Here is a 27,961-nt window from a genome sequence, read left to right as displayed (position 1 = left end):
AACCCTTCATATAGTAGAATGAACGTCCATAGTCCTCCATGTATTATAATGCATTTCCCATAGTCCTCCATGTATTATAATGCACCTCTATAGTTCTCAATATATTATACTGCACCACAGTCCTCCATGTTTTATAACGCACCCCCATAGTCCTCCATGTATAAAGTAGCCTCCATAGTCCTCCATATATTATAATGTAGCCCCCATAGTCCTATATGTATTACCATGCAGCCCCATAAACCTTCATATTGTATTATGCAGCCCCATACTCCTCCATGTATAATGCACCCATATAGTCCATGTATAAGGTGTCCTTCATGTTTATGATGCAGCCCCATAGACCTCCATGTATAATGCAGCCCCATAGACCTTCATGTATGATGCAGCCAGCCCACCCAGGGCCTCCATGTGTCATGCAACCAGCCCCCCCAGGGCCTCCATGTATCATGCATCTAGCCCTCCCTCAGAGCCTCCATGTGTCATGCAGCCACCCCCCCCAGGGCCTTCATGTGTCATGCAGCCAGCCCCCCAGGGCCTCCAAGTGCATGCAGCCAGCCCCCCAGGGCCTCCATGTGTCATGCAGCAAGCCCCCCAGGGCCTCCATGTGTCATGCAGCCAGGCACCCCCCCAAGGACTCCATGTGTCATGCAGCCAGCCCCCCCCCCCCCAGGGCCTTCATGTGTCATGCAGCCAGCCCCCCCCAGGGCCTCCAAGTGCATGCAGCCAGCCCCCCAGGGCAGGGCCTCCATATGTCATGCAGCAGGCCCCCCAGGGCCTCCATGTGTCATGCAGCCAGGCCCTCCAGGTCTCCATGTGTCATGCAGCCAGCCCCCCAGGGCCTCCATGTGTCATGCAGCAAGCCCCCCAGGGCCTCCATGTGTCATGCAGCCAGGCCCTCCAGGTCTCCATGTGTCATGCAGCCAGCCCCCCAGGGCCTCCATGTGTCATGCAGCCAGCCCTCCCAGGGCCTCCATGTGTCATGCAGCCAGGCCCTCCAGGTCTCCATATGTCATGCAGCAAGCCCCCCCCCAGGGCCTCCATGTGTCATGCGGCCAGCTTCCCCCCCAGGGCCTCCATGTGTCATGCAGTCAGCCCCTCCAGGCCTCCATGTGTCATACAGCCAGCTCCCCCCCCAGGGCCTCCATGTGTCATGCAGCCAGCTCTCCCACGGCCTCCATGTGTCATGCAGCCAGGCCCCCCCAAGGACTCTATGTGTCATGCAGCCAGCCCCCCAGGGCCTCCATGTGTCATGCAGCCAGGCCCTCCAGGCCTCCATGTGTCATGCAGCCAGCCCCTCCAGGCCTCCATGTGTCATGCAGCCAGCCCCCCAGGGCCTCCATGTGTCATGCAGCCAGGCCCTCCAGGCCTCCATGTGTCATGCAGCCAGGCCCCTCCCAAGGACTCCATGTGTGATGCAGCCAGGCCCCTCCAAGGACTCCATGTGTGAAGCAGCCAGGCCCCCCCAAGGACTCCATGTATCCTGCAGCCAGCCTCCCCGTCCACTCACTGATTTATTAAAAAAAACAAACAAACAAAAAAAAAACAAGTACTCACTTGTCTTCTCCTTCCACCTCAGCTCTGTCCTCACCTCTACTTGTTTCATTGCTGCTCGTCATCACTTCTGTCCTCGTTCCCCCGTGGCTCCGGTCGGCATCCTCCTGTGCTCTGTGGTCTCACCACACACAGCAGTCGCACAGGAGTGACGTCACCACGCAGGCAAGGGGGAAAACTGATGTGCATAGAGCAACGCCGGCGTGCAATATCAAAGCAGCGTGCTGCGACTGGAGTGTGGTGACAGGAGCACGGTGACGCCACCGCTGACACCAGGCAGGGGGGCCGGGTTTCAGTGGTGGTGACTGGGTCATATAGCGGGCCCCGCGCCGCGTGGTATGTGGCAGAACAGCGCAGCTCCTCTCTCACAGAAAAGAGCTGATTTGCCGGACGGCCATGTGCCCCAAACCGCCCGGGCCCGGTCGCAATGGCGACCGCGGTAGTTACGCCCCTGTATATATATATATATATATATATATATATACAGTACAGACCAAAAATTTGGACACACCTTCTCATCTCTAGAACAACTGTTAAGAGTAGACTGTGCAGCAGTACTAAACCAGCATGGCTACCACAGCATCTTGCAGCGGCATGCTATTCCATCCGGTTTGCGTTTAGTTGGACCATCATTTATTTTTCAACAGGACAATGACCCTAAACACACCTCCAGGCTGTGTAAGGGCTATTTGACTAAGATGGAGAGTGATGGCGTGCTACGCCAGATGACCTGGCCTCCATAGTCACCAGACCTGAACCCAATCGAGATGGTTTGGGGTGAGCTGGACCGCAGAGTGAAGGCAAAAGGGCCAACAAGTGCTAAGCATCTCTGGTAACTCCTTCAAGACTGTTGGAAAACCATTTCCGGTGACTACCTCTTGAAGCTCATCAAGAGAATGCTAAGAGTGTTCAAAGCAGTAAACAGAGCAAAAGGTGGCTTCTTTGAAGAACCTAGAATATAAGACATATTTTCAGTTTCAAACTTTAAGTATTTCATTCCACATGTTTTAATTCATAGTTTTGATGCCTTCAATGTGAATCTACAATTTTCAGAGTCATGAAAATAAAGAAAACTCTTTGAATGAGAAGTTGTGTCCAAACTTTTGGTCTGTGCTGTATATCTATCTATCCCTCTATCTATCTATCTATCTATCTATCCCTCTATCTATCTATCTATGTATATAGATAAAAAAGAGTAAAGTTGAATTCATAATGGCGGCTTTGCAGATGGCTGCCATGGGCGTCACCCGGCCTCAAATGTTTTGCCCCTCCCATGTACTAATATGCCACAAAAGGTAAGGTGATATCAGCAACCACTTCCATTTTATCAGGGTGTATCCACACTCATGGCCCACCCAGGGTGTATCCATACCTATGGGCCACCCTGTATTATATTATTTCCTTTGTGTTTAGATAAATCACGCAAAAAAAAAAGAAAAAGGCAAATTGGACATGATTTCAAACAAAACTCCAAAAATGGTCTGGACAAAATTGTTGCCCCCCTTAACTTAATATTTGGTTGCACACCCCTTGGAATAAATAACTGCAATCAATCGCCTCCTATAACCAGCAACAAGCTTCTTGTCCTCTCACCTGGAATTTTGGACTCTTCTTTATAAACTGTTCCAGGTCTCTCATATCTGAAGTCGTCTTCTCCCAACATCAATTTTAAGATCTCTCCACAGGTGTTTAATGGGATTTGGATCCAGACTCATTGCTGCCACTTAAAAACTCTCCAACACTTTGTTTCCATTGAAGTATGTTTCGGGGTCATTGTCCTGCTGGAAGACCAATGAGCAAGGACGGAAACCCAGATTTCTGACATTGGGCATTACTTTGTCACCCAAAATCCTTTGCTAATCTTCAGATTTCATGATGCCTTGCACACAGTCAACTTCTCCAGTGCCAGAGGCAGCAAAACAACCCCAAAACCCCAAAACATCTCTGAACGTCCACCATGTCTGACTGTAGGTCCTGTGTTCTTTTCTTTGTAGGTCTCATACCATTTTCGGTAAACAGTAGAATGATGTGAGTTTCCTTAAAATCTCTATCTTGGTCTCATCTGTCCATGCTTTCCCAGAAGGATTTTGGCTACTCGCTTACATTTTGGCAAACTGCAATCTACTTTTTTATGACTCTAGGTCAGCAGTGGGGTCCTCCTAGATCTTTTTCATAACATTTTATTAAATTCAAATGTTTTTTGATAGTTTGTGCTGACACTGATGTGCCCTGGGCCTTCAGGAGAGCTTGATTTTTTTTGGAACTTGATTGGTGCTGCTTATAAACCATCTGGACTATCCTGCAACTTTTCATCAATTTTTCTTCCGTCCACATCCAGGGAGATTAGCTACAATGCCATGGGTTGTAATCATCTTGATTATGTTGCGCACCGTTTACAAAGCAACATCAAGCTCTCTGAAGATGGATGTGTAACCTTGAAGTTTGTTGAAAGGAGTTTGTAGAAAGAAGGCGGATCGCCGGTCACAGCAACGTCGCTAGGCAGGTAAGTGCGTGTGACGGTTCGAGCGATGTTGTGCAGTACGGGCAACGATTTGCCCGTGACGCACAACCGATGGGGGCGGGTACGCACGCTAGTGATATCGGTAACGATATCGCAGCATGTAAAGCCCCCTTTAGTGTGCCACACACACACAATACATAGATGAAGTCAATTTCTCCCCTTTTTATCTGAATACAGGTGTGATTTTCATATTGCCCACACCTATTACTTGCAATATGTGATTTTGATCAGCATTACATGCTTGAAAGTTGTTTACCCACAATTTTGGAAAGTTGCCAAAAATTTTGTCCTGCCCATTTTTGTGATATTATGTCCATATTTCTGTTTTTTTATGTTGTTCCAATACACACAAAGGAAATAAACATGTATATAACAAAATGTGCATAATTTCAATAATTTTCTGGGAAAAATACATCATTTTCTGCAACAATTTCAAGGGTCTTAACACTTTCGTGCATGACCGTATAATCAGCCATAATAATAAAGCTGACAGCCTGACTTTTAAAGTGAAGGTGCTGTGGTTTCTGGGACAAGCACATTGGTAGTCCCCATATAAAATTCCCGAGCTGACACCGTATCTGCCGCTACGTGACATTGTTATGGTACATGAATGCTGCAGCCAATCAGCGAGCGCCGATGTGCTACAACTTTCTCATTTCCACGAGACGGAAGAATTTCACATGCGTTCCAGAAGGCATAGCACCGACATCTCGCAGATCAAGGAGGTTATGTTTTTGTGTATTTTTTTATATTGGACACTGTAGCAAGAAAGAACGGGTTGCACAGTAGTGGACAACCCCTTTAAGTCCTGTACATTGTGAGATATGGCCTACTGTGGTCATAAAGGGAGGTTCTTGGTCGAGGACATTGTGTAGGTCAGTGGTGTGTGTCAAAGTAATATCCACATAATCAGTTTATGATAAGATTTCTCAGCAGAATTTTGCCCAGAACTTTGCCCACACTGCCTCCACCACCTTAGGTTGCCTTTCCTTGGACAACGTTTGGTAGGTACCAACTGCTGCATACCAGGAACATCCCACCGGACCTGCCCATTTTGGATTAGCTCTGACTCAATCATGTAGCCATCACAACTTGACCATTGTCAACAATTAAGCACCTGGCATTGGCATTCCCATGAGACAAGCCATGATGGAAGCCCAAATCTTGTAGAACCATTACTGGGGGTTTCCTTGTTCTTTTCAGTGGAAAAAGAAAATAGTCTTAAAATGTAGTTTTATTTCCTCTTTCTGACATGCTTTCACTTCTGTAAGTTCACAGAGAGCAGATAGGCCCTGCAGCCAAGTCATCTTCTCCACCCATGGCCCAACCCTACATGGGAACGTTAATCTACTTTATGCTGTAAACTCCATTGGGATCAGAGGTCACTGATCTCGAGAAAAATGTTGAACTATCTAGATGTCCTCCTTATAAGCATTCACAACCATCTCTGAAAAGTTTAGAGAACTGTAGTAAAGTGTGATTATATATGGTTAAATCTCATTGAGAAGACCACTGACCAATTCTTGTAAATCATGCTCTTCAGGATGGGTGATCTTCTCAAAGAAGGGAGACATTATTTGTCACCAAAAAAATCTGGTCTAGTGTAGATGTTGTAGTCTTCTCACCAGTGGTGTCTTTGGTGAGGTTTCACTATGCTTATTAACCACTAATTTATGTATAGATTTACCTCTAATATTGAAGGTACCTATGGAAAACAGATGACCTTGTATTGCCAGATGTTTCTACCATTCCTACAGGCAACATACAATGAATGGTGGCTCAGATCAATCGAAATCAAGACTGATGACCATTCTTGTCTAACCAGTGCTTGGAATTTTAGCCAATTTCTGCGTTTTTGGTTGTTTAGCCACTTTTTTGATAATGGTCCACAGATCCTCAAAGAGGATTCCTCACCATAGACTCAAAAACCCAATGTTTTCTTCACCGAGCCACTTGGTTTTCACTTTTTCCCTGTGACATGGTCTTCATCATTCTAGAAAAAGCATTGTTCATCACCAAAGAGCTCCTGGATGGTCGGGAGAAGCTGCTCTTGGGGAAGGTTTAGATCCTATTCTTCATTCATGGCTGTGTTGAAAAGGTCTCAGGAATCTGCTTTACTGTTGGCAGACACAGGACTCATCATTTCTTCTCCAGAATATCATTCTTCTAGATCTCCAAAACAGTCTGAAGGGGGCATAATCAGAAAGGGATCCAATACGATCAGTTCTGGCATCAATTTCACTTGTGTGAAAGTGATAAAAGACAACAGATGGCTGTAGATATGAAAAACAGCTCTCAGTTCTGCGTCATGGAGGAGGTGATCATAGCTCATTGACAAGTCCTCTCTCTGACCTTCTAATAGGACATATGGACAGTGTTATCTATGGTCAAATGGAACAGTGTTATAGATCCAGGTCTCAATCAATCAAATTCTCATAAAAGCCACATGCCACCGTGGTGGACATCAAACCAGACCAAGTTCTCACCACTAAGTTCGACTTTTCTTCACCAACTATTCTCCATCTAAAGATCCGTTTCAGTGGGCACAAGTCCAACAGTTGCCTTAAATTTTCTAGATGTTCCAGATGTTGGACTTGCCAGGTGGTCATACAGATGGACATTAACATCAAGTAGGTGGTGGTCTCCATTGGAGGTTCTACACCTGTTCCTGGAGCTTCAATATATGCCTACCAAAAGTTGCTGTAGTAAGATATGTTTTTGGATGACTCAAGAAGCAATTTAGCATAAAGTAAAACTCAGGATTTTTTTCCTTCCAAAACTGTCCCCCTACTCTCTAATTACTAACGTGAATCATCAGATCACTCTCCGGGATTAGAAGCGTCTTCAACATATGGATGGACCAAAGTGGTTATCACACCCTGTAATGAAGTGAAAAGTAATTCCGGCCTTGGATGTCGTACTGTGGCTGGAGAACCCAGGAATATAGAGCGATCTATTCTTGGTTGTCTACACGGAAATAGGCAGGAGCTGTTTAACCCTCGGGCTAATTATGTATGAGGAATGGATCATGCTCTGCAGAGTCGTCACTTCGAGTATTTAAGAAGTCGGACGTGGCTTAACCTTCTTTTGTTTCGTGCTTATATTTATACTTATTGATCGTTGCGTTGCTCTCTTTATAGTACTGACTTCTTGATTTCTCTCCTATGACCTTTCCACAAATGTCTCTGATTTTTTTTAGGATTTTTCTTGCTGTCAATGCTTTGTGAACATTCACATGGTGGAGGGGAAGGGGGGGGCAATTTAAAGGGATTGTCTTCTTTTTTTTTGTAGACACTCAACCACTACTGTACATGGGCTGTGACTGGTATTACAGGTCATTCTCATTCACACATTCGTATTTCACAAACTGTTTCGACCGTAGTGCGCAGACCAACCATGTCTAATAGCCTCATAGGCTTGTGGCTGTTAGGTTAGGTCAGATTGGTCCAGGCAACGCAACATTTGTATGGATGGGTCAATGCAGCCTAAACCTTAAATGCAATACTAGACAAAGCCCATGGATAAGAGTGGCTCTGTTTCGGAAAAAAAAAATATTATTTTTGTAAATATATATACTAATACATGAGGTTCTTGGTTGACATTTTGATCAAAGTGTATAAGCCCACTGTCAAGTCATGGTGATTATAAGTGGATCTCTACTCTATCAGGTACAGCACAGGCAATAACCCAGGTTCTTAACAGTACCCCTCATCACATGCAATGCCTACTTGTTTCTGAGCCACACCACCGCAAAGACACAGTAGCTGTCACAAGTGTGTCACGGCCTGATGTGATCTGGGGTCAGAGGGTCACAGCGTATTGTGGATTACAGATGTGCTTTAATGTCCACTTGCCATTTACCCTGAGTTGGAGCATATTTAATTCCATCTGGCATTGAAAGAGGTAAGGTTCATTTCAATCCTGCAGTGATCTAACAGGTAGTTGTAACCTCAGCTGCAGCAACTCTCTTCTGCTATAAATATCCACTCCTCCCTATGCCAGCTATAGCTCATACCTATGCTGTCCACTTGGAAGGAACCAGTCTCTGGAGGAAACTGAGGTGTCACTTCAGTTGCAACTGAGAAGTCTACTCCTCACTCCCCCCTATGCTGACTATTGCTCATACCTACACTGACAATGTTGAAGGAGCCTGTCTCTGTTGAGCAATGGTGTTACTGTTGCAGCTGTGAAGCTCCTGCTAAAGAAACCTTGGAGTATTATTTTTTGTGTCTTTCCTCACCCGTTTGTCTTTCCTTCCTCGTGTTGTCTTATTGCAGTGGCGAGACTAGCGTCTTACTGGCCCTCACTAGCCAGGGTGAGTTTAGAGTTAGTGAGGGCCTAGGCATGTGATCAGCTATGGGGGAAAGACCCGTATAGGGACGTTAGGAGGTGAATGTTAGGTGACCCTGCTCCACTCACAAGCACCTGGGCCCTCTGTTGTATCGCATTCCTGGTGTACCCTGTGTGTAGCTGCGCTTGTCAGGAGTTCCAGTATACCTGGCGGAATCCCGGGTAGTCACTGCGTGACAGTACCAAAGCAACAATGGCTACCACACAGTTGGGGGATTGAAGAGCCCCCTTGGTTCTGAACCACGCCACTCCGAAGACAAAGTCCCAAAGCAACAATGGCTTCCAAATTGTTGGAGAATCGGCCTCCTTCTTGGTGTACTCTTGCTGACAGGCAAAGCCCCCTTGATTCTGAGCCACGCCACTCCAAAGACACAGTCCCAAAGCAACAATGACCTCCAGATTGTTGGAGAATCTGCCTCCTTCTTGGTGTACCCTTGCCGACTGGCAAAGACCCCTTGGTTCTGAGCCATGCCACCCCAAAGACACAGTCCCAAAGCAACAATGGCCTCCAGAGTGTTGGGGAATCGGCCTCCATCTTGGTATACCCTTGCTCACAGTCAAAGCCCCCTTGGTTCTGAGCTACGCCACTCCAAAGACCAAGCCCCAAAGCAATAATGTCCTCCAGATTGTTGGGGAATATGCCTCCTTCTTGGTGTACCCTTGCTGACGGGCAAAGCCCCCTTGGTTTCGAGCAACGCCACTCCAAAGATAAAGTCCCAAATCAACGAAGGCCTCCATATTGTTGGGGAATCTTCTTTTTTCTTGGTGTCTTAGCCTCAATCCTGTTTCCTCGGTGCACTACCGGGTTCAGCCTAATCTATTTCACCCTTCATGTTGCAAAAGAACAACTTTTACCATATAAAATACTACTTAGGCCGCTTCCACGAATCCACATTGTGCTTGGATTGGAAGACCCATCTAGACCATCAGGTCTCTTGACCTGAGCTATATGTCTTGTAGGAATTTCTGAAGCAATTCCAGAGACAAGGCGGTTTTGCTAAATCTTCCGGTCCTAGCCTGGTCTATAAATTTCGGACGTGTGAAACCTGCCCTACTTGCACAAAGTATGGCTTACGTCATTCCAATTTCCTTTGATAAATAAGATTGTTTGAGAAGTTGATTCATATGCATAAAAAAATCTGAATTTTTTGGCTGGAGATTGACTTCCAAATTTGCTGCGCCTCGGGTTTTGCTTTTTGTGGAACGTACGGAAGTTGCTTACATGGCGATTTGTATTATCAGCTTCACTCGTAATTTCAAGGGTGATGGACTTTCTCAGAAGCAGAACTCCTATTTCCTCAAGAAAACAGTTATTGCGACAAGGAAGATCACACAAGGACATATGGACGTATTGTGCGGTAAATGCTTCTATGAATTGATGGAATTCATACCCTGTTGTAAGCATGGAGAGACCCTAATCTAGGAGACCATTGACCCGTCACACATCTGACTCGTTAAATACTGCCCCGAGTAAGGGGGGAGGTTATTTGTTGTTCAAAAAGTCAATGCGACAGTGTCGGGAGGAGGGGGGGGGTCTTGTTTTTAGGACCAGATGTCATCCTCAATTCCAACACAGAAGAGAGAAGATACTCAGCTCTTAGTGGAGACCTAAATGGGTCAAGCCATGAACCGTCTACATCCCCGGGGACGGAGCCTTTTAGCTTTGGGAAGGTATTTAACTTGATGAGATGGAATTCTGTTCTTGACGTCTCGATGTCAATATTTATTGTAATTTGGCTAATGGGTTAATGGGGCAAACAATTATTGGTGGCCAAGACCCCCACTTTATGGAAATATTACCTATAAATACAATGGTAGACTTAAAAATAGCGACTTATGGGATTTGTGTAGGACCATGTTCAGTTAGGGTGCTTCCTTTTCAGGCAGGTCCTCTCAGGATCCCACCTAAAAAAGTGCTTAAAATCAGGTTTTTGCTATATGATCTTAAAGCAACATGATATAGGGGTCGAGACCCTGATTCCAATGATGTATCACTTACTAGGCTGCATGTTGTCATTTTGATACAATCACTATTTTCTGCAGATCTAGTAGTACTCAGAATGCTGATCTCTGTTTAACCACGCCTACTTCACTATTTGGTGGCTTCCTATATATAACCCCGCTCACACCACTGGTTAGCTTCCTATGTATAACCATGCCCACAACACTGATTGGCAGTTTCCTATGTATAACCACGCCCACACCACTGATTAGCAGATTCCTATGTATAACCACGCCCACACCACTGATTAGCGGCTTCCTATGTATAACTACGCCCACACCACTGATTGGCGGCTTCCTATGTATAACTCCGCCCACACCACTGAGCAGCTTCCTATGTATAACCACACCCACACCACTGATTAGCAGCTTCCTATGTATAACCACACCCACACCACTGAGCAACTTCCTATGTAGAACCACACCCACACCACTGATTAGCAGCTTCCTATGTATAACCACACCCACACCACTGATTACCAGCTTCCTATGTATAACCACGCCTACACCACTGATTGGTGGCTTCTTATGTATTACTCCGCCCACACCACTGAGCAGCTTCCTATGTATAACCACACCCACACCACTGATTAGCAGCTTCCTATGTATAACCACACCCACACCACAGATTGTCAACTTTCTGTGCACACTGTACATTTACAGACAACTGCTAATAGGGGTGAGAGCGGGATCACACAGAGCAGCATGACTGGAGGACATGAGATACCTAGTCCTAGAGTGATAATCTCCTGCTGATAAAACACTGATTTTATTTACACAACAACACACAGGCCAGTAAGTGACACATTGCTGGAATCAGGGTCTCAGCGCCTACATCATGCTGTTCTCAGATAACATAGCAAAAATCAGCTGATAGATTCCCTTTAAAAAAAATCCAAAAAAAATGAACATGTTCACTGCATAGTCAAAATGACCTACTTTGCATATATTACATTTTTTGGGCTTCTTTGCACTGAAAGCTGTGAAGTGGCTAAAAAAGTGATTGGTCTATTTTTCACTAATTTATATACACAGAGGGGATTAACCATTGTGGTCTCAGAGGTCGTGACCGGTCTCAAGGGTACAGAGAGCCTGCCTGCTTCAGCTGGATGTGTGCCCGAGGAAGCACATCCATGTGAAATGCATTGCAACATAGAGGCCATTTGGGTCCCTGCGCTGCAATACAAGCTGCCGGTCATACAGAGGCTGGCAGCTGATGTTGGCGTGCACCTGACTGGGAGCGCATGACAGTGTCGCAATGTCAGCTGCCAGCCACTGCACTTTGGCTACAGAGGACGTTGTGCGGCATGTGAGTGGTGGGTGGTGAGTAGAGTGGATTTGTTTTGTTTTATAAGTCAGAGACAGAATAGAGACTGTGTATACCAGGATGGGCCCTGGATGAGGACAAATATATCAGGATGGGCCCAGGATGAAGACATATATACCAGGATGGGGGCCTGGGTGAGGACATATATACCAGGATGGGCCCTGGATGAGGACATATATACCAGGATGGGAGACATATTCCAGGATGGGCCCAGGATGAGAACATGTATACCAGGATAGGACACATATACCAGGATGGGCCCAGGATGAGGACATACATACCAGGATGGGCCCTGGATGAGGACAAATATATCAGGATGGGCCCAGGATGAGGACATATATACCAGGATGGGGCCTTGGTGAGGACATATATACCAAGATGGGGCCTGAGTGAGGACATATATACCAGAATGGGAGACATATATACCAGGATGGGCCCATGATGAGAACATGTATACCAGGATGGGCAACATATATACCAGGATGGGCCCAGGATGAGAACATGTATACCAGGATGGGCAACATATATACCAGGATGGGCCCAGGATGAGAACATACATACCATATATAGCAGGACAGGAGACTTATATACCAGGTTGGGGGACATATATATACCATAATGGTGACAAATATACCAGGTTGGGGGACTTATTTACCAGGATAAGAGACTTAAGGCCCCGTTACACGCGTAGATTTTTCATGCGATCGCATGTATGATTGCACCCGCCCCCATCGTTTGTGCAACACGGGCAATTTGTTGCCCGTGTCGCACAAAGTCGGTAACCCCCGTCACACGTACTTACATTCCAAATGACCTCGCTGTGGGCGGTGAACATTCACTTCCTGAAGCGGGAGGGACATTCGGCGTCACAGTAATGTCACTCAGCGACCGCCCAATAGAAGTGGAGGGGCGGAGATGAGCGGGACGTTACATCCCGCCCACCTCCTTCCTACCGCATTGCCGGCGGGATGCAGGTAATCTGTGTCCGTCGTTCCCGGGGTGTCACACAGAGCGATGTGTGCTGCCTCAGGAACGACGAACAACTTGCATCCAGGAAGTTGACCGATATTTTGAAAATGAGCGACGTGTCAACGAGCAACGATAAGGTGAGTATTTTTGCTCGTTCAAAGTCAAACGTAGCTGTCACACGCTACGATATGTCAAACGATGCCGGATGTGTGTCACTAACGACATGACCCCGACGACATATCGTTTAGATATATCGTAGCGTGTAACGGGGCCTTTATTGCCAAGCCACAGACCACCGACCGCCATGACAAAGCCACCAGGTCACCTAGATTCTAAGAAACAATGCTTCAAATTGTATAATTATAATGGGAATACAAATATTTACTCAATATGGACAATATTAATAGTACGGTAGCTGTTTGTGTCCCAGTGACATTTATAACCTCATCCTTAGGACGTCCATGCGTCGTTCTCAACATGATTGAACTTTTTTAAGCTAAAGTAAAAATTTGCACCCCTAAGTGTCAGTATGACCGTATCTCAAGGTTATAAGAATAAATTGCAGCATCGGGCGGTGGGAGGCGTTCTGGGTTTTCTCTACAGGTAGGATACTTCTATTTATAGATAATATATTATCCCGCTGCGCTCGGGCTCTGTGTTCCCTGTGCATCGGAAAGGTCATGGGATATGTCAGCAGCTGTCCTATGCTGACGGCAAACTGTGCAAATAATGGGGCTGTTTATAACATTGTTATTATTATTATTATTATATTTTTTATTGGGACTGTTTATAACAATGTTGTTATTATTATTATTATATTTTTTATTATGATTTATTATTATTTACTATTATTATTTTATCATATTAATTATTATGTTAGAACATAATAATAAAAACATTATTTTCATTAATATAATATTTATTATTTTTTAATATTTGTATATTATTATTATTAATAATAAATTACTATATAACATTATTTATTATTATCATTATATATTATAATTGTTGTTGTTATTATTATTATTTAAAAAAAAGCACTATATACATTTATTAATAATAATAATAATAATAATAATAATAATAATAATAATGATAATAAATTACTATGTAACAGTATTTATGATAATCATTATTATATTTTTATTATTATTAAATTACTATATAACATTATTTATTATATTTTTATTGTTATTATGTATTCATATTTACTATTATTATTTTATAATATAATTTATTTTTTTATAACTTAATAATAATAATAATAATTAATAATTTATAACATTATTATTAATAATAATGATAAATTATAATATTTATTTTAATAAATATTATTATTATTATTATTATTAATAATAATAATAATAATAATAATGATAATAATAATAATAATAATAATAATAATAATAATAATAATAATAATAATAAATTATATAACGTTTTTTATTATTATTATTATTATTGATTTTACATGATATATTATTATAGAAATGGGATCCATTTAGGTAATAAAATAAATGCCTATGCTTAATAGGAAGGATTCCCATTCATAGCTCCTAGGATGTGGACAGTCAGGTGGATGTTTTTGCCTTCAATGTTGGAGTGCTTCTAATCCAAGCAGGCACAGAAGACTCTGGGAGTTATAAATGGAGGAGGAGATAGGGAGGATGGAGAGTAGAGACAAGCCAGAGTATGCCAGGTGACTGGGTGACTAAAAACATAGCATGTAGGTTACTACACATCAGATCATTGCTGCCCACTGTCCTAATAGTTTTGCTATCCAACCTAATAGGGTCTGTAAGAGGTCAGGACCAATAATTACACCACTGTATGGAACGTTCTCTCACTTTTAGTTCCATGTTATGCCTCTTTCTCACTGTTCTTCCCCACGTTCAGTTGTCTCATTGGGGCTTACATCCGAACCCCCCGCAAAACAGGATTCGGATATACAGTATGTGTTAATGGAACCATTGATTATAACGATGCAGACGGACTGAGTCACCTTATTCTCTGTACCATTTTCTGTCGTATACATCTACTAGAGGTGGACACCTAGATACATTCTACTACGTCTGAGTGTCCAAATTCAGTAGGCGTGTACAGGGCTACCACTAGGAATTTCAGGGCCCCATACTGGCAAAATTTTCGAGCCCCCTTGGGACTCCGCCCAGGCTCCACCCCAGCTCCGCCTCCACCCCTCAAACCTTCCACATTCTCACTGCCACTCTTGGAAAAACATGTGTGTGTGTGTATATATATATATATATATATATATATATATATATATATATATATATATATATATATACACACCCCCGTGGGCACATGTGGGTATATATGTTCCCAGCCTGATTTCTGACCCTTCCCGGTGAATATATGTCCTCCTCCCGGTATATATGTCAACAGATTGGTAAATCATGTACATCATGTAGGAGACGCTGAAGGTACGTACATCACAGGGGGGACTGGGGGCATATATATATATATATATATATACACACACACATCACAGGAGGGGCAGGGGGCATATATATATACATCACAGGAGGGGCTGGGGGCATATATATATATATATATATATATATATATATACACACATCACAGGAGGGGCTGGGGACATATACACACATCAAAGGAGGGGCTGTGGACATATACACACATCACAGGAGGGAGCACAGACAGCACTGGAGGGTGTGGCACACAGCACTGGAGGGAGGGTGGCTCACAGCAGCGGGAGGCAGGAGGCTCACAGCAGCGGGAGGCAAGAGGCTCACAGCAGCGGGAGGCAGGAGGCTTCACAGCAGCGGGAGGCAGGAGGCTTCACAGCAGCGGGAGGCAGGAGGCTTCACAGCAGCGGGAGGCAGGAGGCTTCACAGCAGCGGGAGGCAGGAGGCTTCACAGCAGCGGGAGGCAGGAGGCTTCACAGCAGCAGGAGGCAGGAGGCTTCACAGCACTGGGAGGCAGGAGGCTCAGAGCAGAGAGGCAGGAGACTCACAGCAGAGAGGCAGGAGGCTCTCTGCAGAGAGACAGGAGGCTCACAGCAGAGAGACAGGAGGCTCACAGCAGAGAGACAGGAGGCTCACAGCAGAGAGACAGGAGGCTCACAGCAGAGAGGCAGGATGCTCAGAGGAGAGGCAGGAGGCTCACAGCAGAGATGCAGGAGGCTCACAGCAGAGAGGCAGGAGGCTCACAGCAGAGAGCTAGAGGCTCACAGCAGAGGGAGGCTCAAAGCAGAGAGCTACAGGCTCACAGGAGAGGCAGGAGGCTCACAGGAGAGAGGCAGGAGGCTCACAGCAGAAGGAGGCTCACAGCAGAGAGCTAGAGGCTCACAGGAGAGAGGCAGGAGGCTCACAACAGAGGGAGGCTCACAGCAGAGGGGAAACAGGCTTACAGGAGAGAGGCAGGAGGCTCACAGCAGGGAGGCAAGAGGCTCACAGCAGGGAGGCAGGAGGCTCACAGCAGGAATGCAGGAGGCTCACAGCAGGAATGCAGGAGGCTCACAGCAGGAATGCAGGAGGCTCACAGCAGGGAGGCATGAGACCACGGGCCGGAGGTTTCCCACCCCTTCTCTAGCTGATGCAAGACAAGGGCAGGGGTCGGCAGGCCTGCGGTCGAGGGGCCTGTGGTCAGCGGGTCTGTGGTCGGCGGGCTTGCGGCCGGCGGGTCTGTGGTTGGCGGGCTTGCGGTCGGCGGGGCCTGTGCTTGGTGGGTCTGCGGTCTTGCGGCCGGCGGGTCTGCGGGCTTGCAGCCGGCGGGTCTGTGGTCCGTGGGGTCGGTGGGTCTGCGGTCGGTGGGTCTGCAGGCTTGCGGCCGGCGAGTCTGTGGTCAGCGGACCTGCGATCGGCGGGCTTGCGGTCGGCGGGTCTGCGGTCAGCGGGGCCTGTGGTCGGTGGGTCTGCGGTCAGTTGGCCAGCGGTAAGTGGGACGGCGGGTCTGCGGTCGGCGGGTCTGTGGGCGGCCCCAGGCAGAGCTTAGCGGGCCCCCCTCGGGCTGGGATCAGCGGGCGAGCCTCCCCACCACCTCACCCCCCCGACGATCATGTTCAGCTTACAGCGCTTACCTGTCCCCACCGGATGCCATGTCTTCGCCACCTCCGCGTTGTCCGCAGCACGGTGATGAGGCGCAGAGTGATGACCTCATCATAGTGCTGTGTGATGACGCGCCGCCTCCCTGCTCTACTCGCTTCCGGCCACATGGCTAATTTGCATGTGATGTCCTAGAAGGGCTTTGCCTGCAATTTAGCCGTGTCTGCAGTGGCAGAAATGACACGGCCAGGCCACTCTGCTGCGCCTGTGACTGGGGCCCGGTGAAGAGAAGGGGCCCGTCCTGCCTGGGGCTTAACAAACCCAAGTAATTACCCCAGGCCTGACCGGGCCCCCTCTCTTCACCGGGCCCGGTACACCAGGCACAGTAGTAATGCCCTGATGGCGGCCCTGGGCGTGTACACCCAACAGGACCACTGAATGGAGGATGAAACTCAGTGTGAATGGGGCCTAAGCTTTTTTGACATAAAGTTTTGTCGGAAAGGTGTCACGGCCTAATGTGATCTTGGAGAGATCTGGAATCAAAAGATCACAGCACTGCCCGCTCATCATTTATCCTGTATTGGAGCATATTTAATTCCATCCTGGTTAATATTTTTATACTGCAGTGATCTAATAGGTAGTTGTAATCTCAGCTGCAGCCACTCCCTCCTGCTATAAATATCCCCTCCTCACTCCTTTCTATCCTGGCTATAGCTCATACCTATCCTGTCCACTTGGAAGGAGCCTGTCTCTGGAGGAAGCTGAGGTGTCTCTTTAGTTGCAACTGAGAAGTTCCTGAGACGTATTATTTGTTGTGTCTTTTTCCCCTGTTTGTCTTTCCTACCTCGTGTTGTCCTATGTCAGTAGTGACAGTAGCGAAGTTCAGAGCCAGTGATGGCCTAGGCACGTAATCGGCATACGGGGGAAGAACCCGTCCAGAAACATTAGGGAGCACACTAATCAGCCTTAGGTGAGTGTTAGGAGGTGACCCCGCTCCCCTCTCCCTAGCGCCAAGGCCAACGTTCCTGATGTACCCTTTCTGTTGCGGCGCTTGCCGGGAATCCCCTTATACCTAGCAGTACCCCGGTAATCACTGCGTGACAGAATTTCACCGAATTTGAGAAATTAGAGTCCCACTTTGTACCCCTTCTCTAGATATCTTCTGGATATGCCATACCTGTCTTAGATTGGAAACCCCTTTAGGCTAAGGATCAGTAGGAACCTGCCCCGATCAAGATGTCATGGTAGATCTTAAGGATGTGCCACCACTTACCATGGTAGGAAAGCCCCTTTAAATTGAAGATACAATTGAAATCGACTCTTAAGGTATACATTATTAAACACTGCTCATTTATGATGTCAGACCCTCTAACCGCAACCTTCTTCTAAAGTCCCGTAAGACCATATTGTGGTTAATGATACTATATAAACATAAAATACACTACAGATAGTAGTATTATCTATTACCGTGCATGGTTTTTCTATTGTTTTGCTGATTTTATTTGGGTTTTCGACAGTGAAAATTGTAATATATATTACTAAAATGGCTAACAAGTCTCCAAAGAAAGTCCGAATTGCTCTTTCATTATTTTCTTTGCGGACCCCCCCCCATCCTCTTCCTTTTTAAGCATGGATGACCACCACAACAGCTGATGTCCTGGGGGGGTCATGCAGTCATTGCCTTTTGTTCCACGTAGTGAGAGCTGTCATGTCCTAGCAGTCGATTTCCTGTGCAAGCGAGCGAAAGAGGCTGAATCTTAGCCCCGCAGGGCATCACGACTATACACATAAACATCTCCCGATGAATAGGATGATACAAGGAGGCAAAAGCAAGACCACTCAGTGTCAGACCCTTAGGAATAACCAGTCCTGGCAAATCTCCGAAATGTAAATGGATACAATTCTGGCACTAGTGCTTATTCAGATGACAACGTTGTGACAGCTAATAGGGTGGGCCTTCGTCAGAGATTATCGGGTTTTGCTGGACCACATGGAGGAGTCAGAGGCGTACAGTAATCAGATGGGAAGTTTTAGCGCAATCCGATTTTAAAATGCCCATATGCATCTATGGGTTGTATTGGCGAAATGCCCCATGTAATTACTTGACCCAATCCAGAGGATATGGCTCAGTGCTCCACATTACTAAAATTGTCTTCTTTAACTGAGAAAGGAAAATGCCCTTGACAGAAGTAACTTTTGGGAGTCGTAGAATGGGATATGGTATAATGGTTGGCTTGGGCTACATAATCAAAACTTATGGAGGTGACAATAACAGTGCAGGACCTTTTTTTACACAGGACTTTGGCCTGGGAATCATCCCACGTAACAGCACACTAGTGTATATGCATTCACATTATGCACACATGTATAAAATATGCACATGCACTTATGCATACCTGTACAATTTACCAGTAAAGAAGAAGAATAACATTTAGATCTTTAGGCAGAAAAAAATCTATCATATACAGCAGTGCATCCTGTTGTCCACATTTATACACACATATATTATACACATCACACATTTTTAATACAAGTTTATTTAAAAAGTGCATAAAAAATGAAAATGCAAAGTCAACTTTCTTCTTTTATTGCCTATATACAGTCATGGCCAAAAGTTTTGAGAATGACACCAAAATGATATTTTCACATGATCTGTTGCACTCTGGTTTTTAATTGTGTTTGTCTGATGTTTACATCACATACAGAAATATAATTGCAATCATATTATGAGACCAAAAGGTTATATTGACAGAATGAGTTAATGCAGCAAGTCAATATTTGCGGTTTTGACCCTTCTTCTTCAGGACCTCTGCAATTCTCCCTGGCATGCTCTCAATCAACTTCTGGAGCAAATCCTGACTGATAGCTGTCCATTCCTGCATAAGCAATGCTTGCATTTTGCCAGAATTTGTTGGTTTTTGTTTGTCCACCCGTCTCTTGATGATTGCCCACAAGTTCTCAATGGGATTAAGATCTGGGGAGTTTCCAGGCCATGGACCCAAAATCTCTATGTTTTGTTCCATGAGCCATTTAGTGATCACCTTTGCTTTATGCTGGAAAAGGCATTGTTGGGCGCCAAACTGCTCTTGGACAGTTGGGAGAAGTTGCTCTTGGAGGACATTCTGGTACCATTCTTTATTCATGGCTGTGTTTTTAGGCCAGACTGTGAGTGAGCCGATTCCCTTGGCTGAGAAGCAACCCCACACATCAATGGTTTCCGGATGCTTAACAGTTGGCATGAGACAAGACTGGTGGTAGCGCTCACCTCTTCTTCTCCTAATAAGCTGTTTTCCAGATGTCCCAAACAATCGAAAAGGGGATTCATCTGAGAAAATGACTTTACCCCAGTCCTCAGCAGTCCACTCCCTGTACCTTTTGCAGAATATCAGTCGGTCCCTGATGTTTTTTCTGCAGAGAAGTGGCTTCTTTGCTGCCCTCCTTGAAATCAGGCCTTGCTCAAGCAGTCTCCGCCTCACAGTGCGTGCAGAAGCACTCACACCAGCCTGCTGCCATTGCTGAGCTAGCTCGGCACTGCTGGAAGTCCGATCCCGCAGCTGAAACAGTTTTAAGATATGGTCCTGGCGTTTGCTGGTCCTTCTTGGGCGCCCTGGAGCCTTTTTGGCAACAATGGAAGCTCTCTCCTTGAAGTTCTTGATGATGCGATAGATTGTTGACTGAGGTGCAATCTTTGTAGCTGCGATACTCTTCCCTGTTAGGCCATTTTTGTGCAGAGCAATGATGGCTGCACGTGTTTCTTTAGAGATAACCATGGTTAACTGAACAGAAACAATGATACCAAGCACCAGCCTCCTTTTATAGTGTCCAGTGGTGTCATTCTTACTTAATCATGACTGATTGATCGCCAGCCCTGTCCTCATCAACACCCACACCTGTGTTACTGGAACAATCACTAAAACAATGTTAGCTGCTCCTTTTAAGGCAGGAATGCAATGCTGTTGAAATGTGTTTTGGGGGTTAAAGTTAATTTTCTTAGCCAATATTGACTTTGCAAGTAATTGCTGTTAAGCTGATCATTCTTTATGACATTCTGGAGTATATGCAAATTGCCATTAGAAAAACTTAAGCAGTAGACTTTGTAAAAATTAATATTTGTAGCATTCTCAAAACTTATTGCCATGACTGTATATACAATATGCAAATATATACAGATATTTCTGTATATACCAGTACAATGTACCAGTAAAGAAGAAGAGTAACATTTAGACTTTAGGCAGAAAAACATTCTATCATATACAGCAGTGCAGCCTGCGGCTCACTGTTTAGGTTTCTGCCTTTCATACTAATGGTCTACATACACATTAAATATATTTTTAATACACATTTATTTAAAAAGTGTATCAAAAATGCAAATTCAGCTTTTTTTCTTTTATTGCCTATAATATACACAGATATTTCGTAACATACCAGTACAATGTACCAGTAAAGAAGAAGAGTAACATTTAGATCTTTAGGCAGAAAAAAATCCTATCATATACAGCAGTGCAGCCTGTGGCTCACTGTTAAGGTTTCTGCCTTCCATGCTAATGGTCCACATTTGCACACATATATACACATTAAACATATTTTTAATAAAAGTTTATTTGCAAAGTGTAACAAAAATGCAAATGCAAGTTCAGCTTCTTTCTTTTTTTACCTATAATGTACAGATATATACAGATATTTCGAAACATACCAGTACATTGTACCTATAAAGAAGAAGAATAACATTTAGATCTTTAGGCAGAAAAAAATTCTATTATATACAGCAGCGCAGCCTTGTAGCTCACTGTTAAGGGTTCTGCCTTCCATACTAATTGTCCTCATTTACACATTACACACATATATACACATTAATCATATTTTTAATACATGTATATTTAAAAAGTGCATCAAAAATGCAAATTCAGCTTTTTTTCTTTTATTGCCTTTAATTTACCGATATATACAGTATATATATAGATGTTTCATGACATACCAGTACAATGTACCAGTAAAGAAGAAGAGTAATATTTAGATCTTTAGGCAGAAAAAATTATTTCATACACAGCAGTGCAGCCTGTGGCTCACTGTTAAGGTTTCTTCCTTCCATACTAATGGTCCTCAGTTTTCAATCCTTTCAAGGAGCAACTAAAAATAAACAAAATCAGTATTTTAACAGGGATCTGTGATGCATTGTTTGAATGGTGAATCCATATGGTGAAAGATGGATTTCATTAACTTATGATGGGGTCTGTGGGACCTGTCATCCCCAGTGACCATGGAGCGGTAATGCACTGTATCCATTCACTTCTATGGGACTGAGTCAACTGTAACTATGTTGAGTTACTTGGTCCACTACTATGTTTACCATGATGATCACATGATACATTGTCCTTTTTCTTCCTCTCCATAGAGATCCGCAGCCAGTTGATTGAGCAAGGAAAATGTATAGACGCCCAGGTGGAGCACCGACAGCAGCTGCTGCAAGAATTGAGCGAGTTCCTGCGGAGGAAATCAGAGATCAACTTGGAGTATTCTCGAAGCCTTGAAAAGCTGTGTGATCGTTTCTCCTCTAAAATCCGTAACTCCAAGGAACATCACAGGTGACCGTCCAATGGGTGGGAAAAATTGGGCAATTTTCTCCTTTATCTGCGTCCTACTTGGACCTCAGGTGCCAAACCGTAAACATATCTTTGGAGATCTTTTGTCAAGGGAAATGTATCCCTGTTGGGTGAAGAGTCCCTACAAAGAAAACTCCACCCAGTAGAGAGTTTCCCTTTCTTCTTGACTTGTCTTTCCTAGACAGGGACTTCACCCGGCATTAGCCACCACATCTGTTTCATGATCAAGGTTTGCTTGTTGCACCATTGTGGAGTCTCATTGTGACCCCGAAAATACTGCACCAAGCAAGTTGCAAGAAGTCCAACCTCATCAGATTTTTTCGACTTGCTTGACTCTGACACCAGCGTCTCTGCAGGGACACCGATTTACTCACCACCCCGGGTGGGTTGCGTCCTCCAATGCACTTCCCGGCTGTCCACATGTGCTCCTGCTTCTGTCTACCCCCCGGGGCCTGTGCTTGCAGGCCATGTCTCCAGAAAGTGTGCTTAGAGCATGTGCGTGGTCACCTGCCCTCCTTTTAAAGGGGTGGCGCGCTCCAGGAAATGGCTCTCAGCCTATGGAGGCACTATGTAGTTAAGGCACCCTCCCATTAGGGGAGGTGCCTGTGCAACACCTTCAATTAGTCAGTGTCCTGTCTGTCTAGCTAGTTGTCAGGTCCTGTTATTCCTGTATCCGTCACCTGTACCTGAGTCTGCCTTCCCACCATACCTGCCTACCTACATCTGTGTCCGTACCCGAGTCAATTTCCTGTCCTGGGGGTCTGCTGCCACAGTCCTGGTTACTACCCTGGGAGTGGTACCTGGTGTCCACCTCTCGGTAAACGCTTAGTTAAGCCTCTCCCACTAAAGGGAAAGCCTGGGGTCCCCCTGTGACCCAGTGGGTCCATTAATCCCGCTCGCTGATCCTATACTGGCCTTACATTGACCCAGCACCCTCGGTATCACAATGTGCTTCAAACCTAGGTCCTTCGACAAGTGTTGCAACCAATGTAGCCAAGTAGCCGCGGCCTAAACCACTTCTCTCCTCTTTTTATCCTTTTAGGAAGGATCAGCCACTTCTGTCCCCGATGAATTGCTTGTACATGGTCCTAAACCACACGCGTCAAGAAAGCCGGGATTACGCCGCCCTCAGCGATGTGTACAGCTCTCATCTTATTCCACGTCTCACGCACACAGGAGAGGATCTCATCCGCCTTACAAAGAAGGTTAGACTCGGGCTCAGGCCGCATTCACACCTGTTATATATTGCTTTTTTTTTAGAAATTTTTTATTCTTTTATCTAGTTTCGTATTAGTTCCCTTTTGGTAAAGGATACCTCTTTTTCCCCCTTTTGTTGTTTCTGTAAAACTAAAGCAAATACCGAATATGCAGATGGGAACTATGCAAATGTGAAAAGTGAGGCTTTAAATTTTTAAAAGCAAAACCATCGACTTCCTCTTTAGAGCTCATTTATGTATTTTGAATGTTTTTTTTAAAAAATAGAAGAGAATAAAGGAATTAATGCAAATCCATAATATGCAAGTGTGAATGATCCCTCAATAAAAAGTAGACAAATAAGATGGGACTGGGGCGTACATAGAAATCATGGGGCCCCATAGCGGATGTTTTAATTGGACCCCTCCCCATGGACGAGGATATGTCACAACTTTTCAGCCCTTGCAAAGTAACTTTCTTCCTACTAAAGCCCCTAGGTTCCCCTTTCATTACCCTCATAAAGTGTGATGCCAACAAAAGTCCCCACAAACACGGCACAATACCCCAAGAGTGAAGTCCTCCACACACAGTATGACGACCCTACTGTACCCCCCTCAACTACCCCAGCAAAATATGGTGACCTCAACACAGTATGATTCTGCAACTGCCCGCCATACAGAATAATGGGATTGGCCCCCACACCTTTTCACGCAGTATAATGTTCCTCACTAGCCCTCTACACAGTATAATTGCTTGCATACATTATAAGGTCCTGAAATAGCCCTCCATAAAGTATAAAGACACCCTCATAGCCCTCCAAGTATTAGAATGACCCCCACATAGCCTTCCATATAGTATAATGGGCCCTTATAGCCTTCCATATAATATAGTGAACACCCCATAGCTCTCCATGTAGTATAATGGACACTTCATAGTCCTCCATATAGAATAATGCAGACCCCATTGTCCTCCATATAATATAATGTACCTCCCATAGTCCTCTATATAGTACAATGCACAGGCGATATTCGTCCATATATAATGCACCCCCCCAATCCGCCATATAGTATAATGCACAACCCATAGTCCTTCATATTGTATAATTCACCCCCCATAGGTCTCCATATAATATAATGTACCCCTTATAGTGATCCATATTAAATAATACACACCCCATAGTCCTCCATATAATATAATGCACCTCCATAGTCTTCCATATAATATAATGCACCCCATAGTCCTTCATATAATATAATTCACTCCATAGTCCTCCGCATAGAATAATACACCTGCCATAGTCCTTCATATTGTATAATGAACACTCTATAGTCCTCAATATAATATAATGCACACCCCATAGTCTTACATATGGAATAATGCACCCCATAGTCCTCCATATAGAATAATGCGCACCCCATAGTCCTCCATATAGAATAATGCACACCCCATAGTCCTCCATATGGTAAAATTCACCCCCCATAGGTCTCCATATAATATAATGCACCCCTTATGGTGATCCATATTAAATAATACACACCCCATAGGTCTCCATATAATATAATGCACCTCCATAGTCCTCCATATAATATAATGCACCTCCATAGTCCTCCATATAATATAATGCACCCCATAATCCTCCATATAATATAATTCACTCCATAATCCTCCGCATAGACTAATACACCTGCCATAGTCTTCATATTGTATAATGCACACTCCATAGGTCCTCCATATAGACTAATGCAAACCCCATAGTCTTTCATATAGAATAATGCACCCCATAGTCCTCCATATAGAATAATGTACACCCCATAGTCCTTTATATAATATAATTCACCCCATAGTCCTCCATATAATATAATTCAAACCATAGTCCTCCGCATAGAATAATACACATGCCATAAGGCCGCTTTACACGCTGCAATGTATCTTACAATGTGTTGGCGGGGTCACGTCGTAAGTGACGCACATCCGGCATTGTAAGGTACATTGTAGTGTGTAAAACCTACGTGCGATTGTGATTGAACGGTAAACCGTTCATCGCATGCACGTTGTTCATTTCTCATGAATTGCACGTTAGGTTGTTCATCGGACCCGGGGTAGCGCACATCGCAGTGTGTGACACCCCAGGAACGATGAACAGATCTTACCTGCGTCCTGCGGCTCCCGGCCGGCTATGCGGAAGGAGGAGGTGGGCGGGATGTTTACGTCCCGCTCATCTCCGCCCCTCCGCTTTGATTGGCCGGCTGCCGCGTGACGTCGCTGTGACGCTGAACGTCCCTCCCACTCCAGGAAGTGGATGTTCGCCGCCCACATCGAGGTCGTATGGAAGGTAAGTACAGTTAGGTCCAGAATTATTTGGACAGTGACACAATTTTCGCGAGTTGGGCTCTGCATGCCACCACATTGGATTTGAAATGAAACCGCTACAACAGAATTCAAGTGCAGATTGTAACGTTTAATTTGAAGGTTTGAACAAAAATATCTGATAGGAATTGTACACATTTCTTTACAAACACTCCACATTTTAGGAGGTCAAAAGTAATTGGACAAATAAACCAAACCCAAACAAAATATTTTTATTTTCAATATTTTGTTGCGAATCCTTTGGAGGCAATCACTGCCTTAAGTCTGGAACCCATGGACATCACCAAACGCTGGGTTTCCTCCTTCTTAATGCTTTGCCAGGCCTTTACAGCCGCAGCCTTCAGGTCTTGCTTGTTTGTGGGTCTTTCCGTCTTAAGTCTGGATTTGAGCAAGTGAAATGCATGCTCAATTGAGTTAAGATCTGGTGATTGACTAGGCCATTGCAGAATGTTCCACTTTTTTGCACTCATGAACTCCTGGGTTGCTTTGGCTGTATGCTTGGGGTCATTGTCCATCTGTACTATGAAGCGCCGTCCGATCAACTTTGCGGCATTTGGCTGAATCTGGGCTGAAAGTATATCCCGGTACACTTCAGAATTCATCCGGCTACTCTTGTCTGCTGTTATGTCATCAATAAACACAAGTGACCCAGTGCCATTGAAAGCCATGCATGCCCATGCCATCACGTTGCCTCCACCATGTTTTACAGAGGATGTGGTGTGCCTTGGATCATGTGCCGTTCCTTTTCTTCTCCAAACTGTTTTCTTCCCATCATTCTGGTACAGGTTGATCTTTGTCTCATCTGTCCATAGAATACTTTTCCAGAACTGAGCTGGCTTCATGAGGTGTTTTTCAGCAAATTTAACTCTGGCCTGTCTATTTTTGGAATTGATGAATGGTTTGCATCTAGATGTGAACCCTTTGTATTTACTTTCATGGAGTCTTCTCTTTACTGTTGACTTAGAGACAGATACACCTACTTCACTGAGAGTGTTCTGGACTTCAGTTGATGTTGTGAACGGGTTCTTCTTCACCAAAGAAAGTATGCGGCGATCATCCACCACTGTTGTCATCTGTGGACGCCCAGGCCTTTTTGAGTTCCCAAGCTCACCAGTCAATTCCTTTTTTCTCAGAATGTACCCGACTGTTGATTTTGCTACTCCAAGCATGTCTGCTATCTCTCTGATGGATTTTTTCTTTTTTTTCAGCCTCAGGATGTTCTGCTTCACCTGAATTGAGAGTTCCTTAGACCGCATGTTGTCTGGTCACAGCAACAGCTTCCAAATGCAAAACCACACACCTGTAATCAACCCCAGACCTTTTAACTACTTCATTGATTACAGGTTAACGAGGGAGACGCCTTCAGAGTTAATTGCAGCCCTTAGAGTCCCTTATCCAATTACTTTTGGTCCCATTAAAAAGAGGAGGCTATGCATTACAGAGCTATGATTCCTAAACCCTTTCTCCGATTTGGATGTGAAAACTCTCATATTGCAGCTGGGAGTGTGCACTTTTAGCCCATATTATATATATAATTGTATTTCTGAACATGTTTTTGTAAACAGCTAAAATAACAAAACTTGTGTCACTGTCCAAATATTTCTGGCCCTGACTGTGCGTGTGATGAGGGTTAATCGCTTGTGCGGCACGTTCGACAAATTGAACGTGCCGCACATACGATGGGGGCGTTGCAATCGTAACATGTAAAGCAGGCTTAAGTCCTTCATATTGTATAATGCACACTCCATAGCCCTCCATATAATATAATGCACACCCCATACTCTTCCGTATAATGCACACCCCATATTCCTCCATATAGTATAATGCACATCCCATAGCCCTCCATATAGGATAATGCAGACCCCATAGCCCTCCATATAATATAATGCACACCCCATACTCTTCCGTATAGTATAATGCACACCCCATATTCCTCCATATAGTATAATGCACACCCCATACTCTTCCGTATAATGCACACCCCATATTCCTCCATATAGTATAATGCACACCCCATATTCCTCCATATAGTATAATGCACATCCCATAGCCCTCC

The 27,961-nt window shown here is 44.7% G+C and overlaps 1 protein-coding gene across 2 annotated transcripts in view; it reads left to right on the top strand.

The window, feature by feature from the left end:
• Positions 1–27,961, top strand: part of ARHGAP4 (Rho GTPase activating protein 4) — a 114,838-nt gene that overhangs the window by 37,104 nt on the left and 49,773 nt on the right. For both annotated transcript variants that reach the window (XM_075324182.1, XM_075324181.1), the window contains exons 2-3: positions 22,137–22,326; positions 23,387–23,549. In XM_075324182.1, coding sequence (XP_075180297.1) covers positions 22,137–22,326; positions 23,387–23,549 — 353 coding nt within the window. The remainder of the gene's footprint in view (positions 1–22,136; positions 22,327–23,386; positions 23,550–27,961) is intronic.

Source organism: Anomaloglossus baeobatrachus, chromosome 9 (genome assembly GCF_048569485.1).
Source record: "Anomaloglossus baeobatrachus isolate aAnoBae1 chromosome 9, aAnoBae1.hap1, whole genome shotgun sequence".
In the NCBI taxonomy this organism is placed as follows: domain Eukaryota; kingdom Metazoa; phylum Chordata; class Amphibia; order Anura; family Aromobatidae; genus Anomaloglossus; species Anomaloglossus baeobatrachus.
The sequence above is the reverse complement of the archived record's forward strand: the minus strand, read 5'-3'. Positions and strand labels throughout refer to the sequence as shown.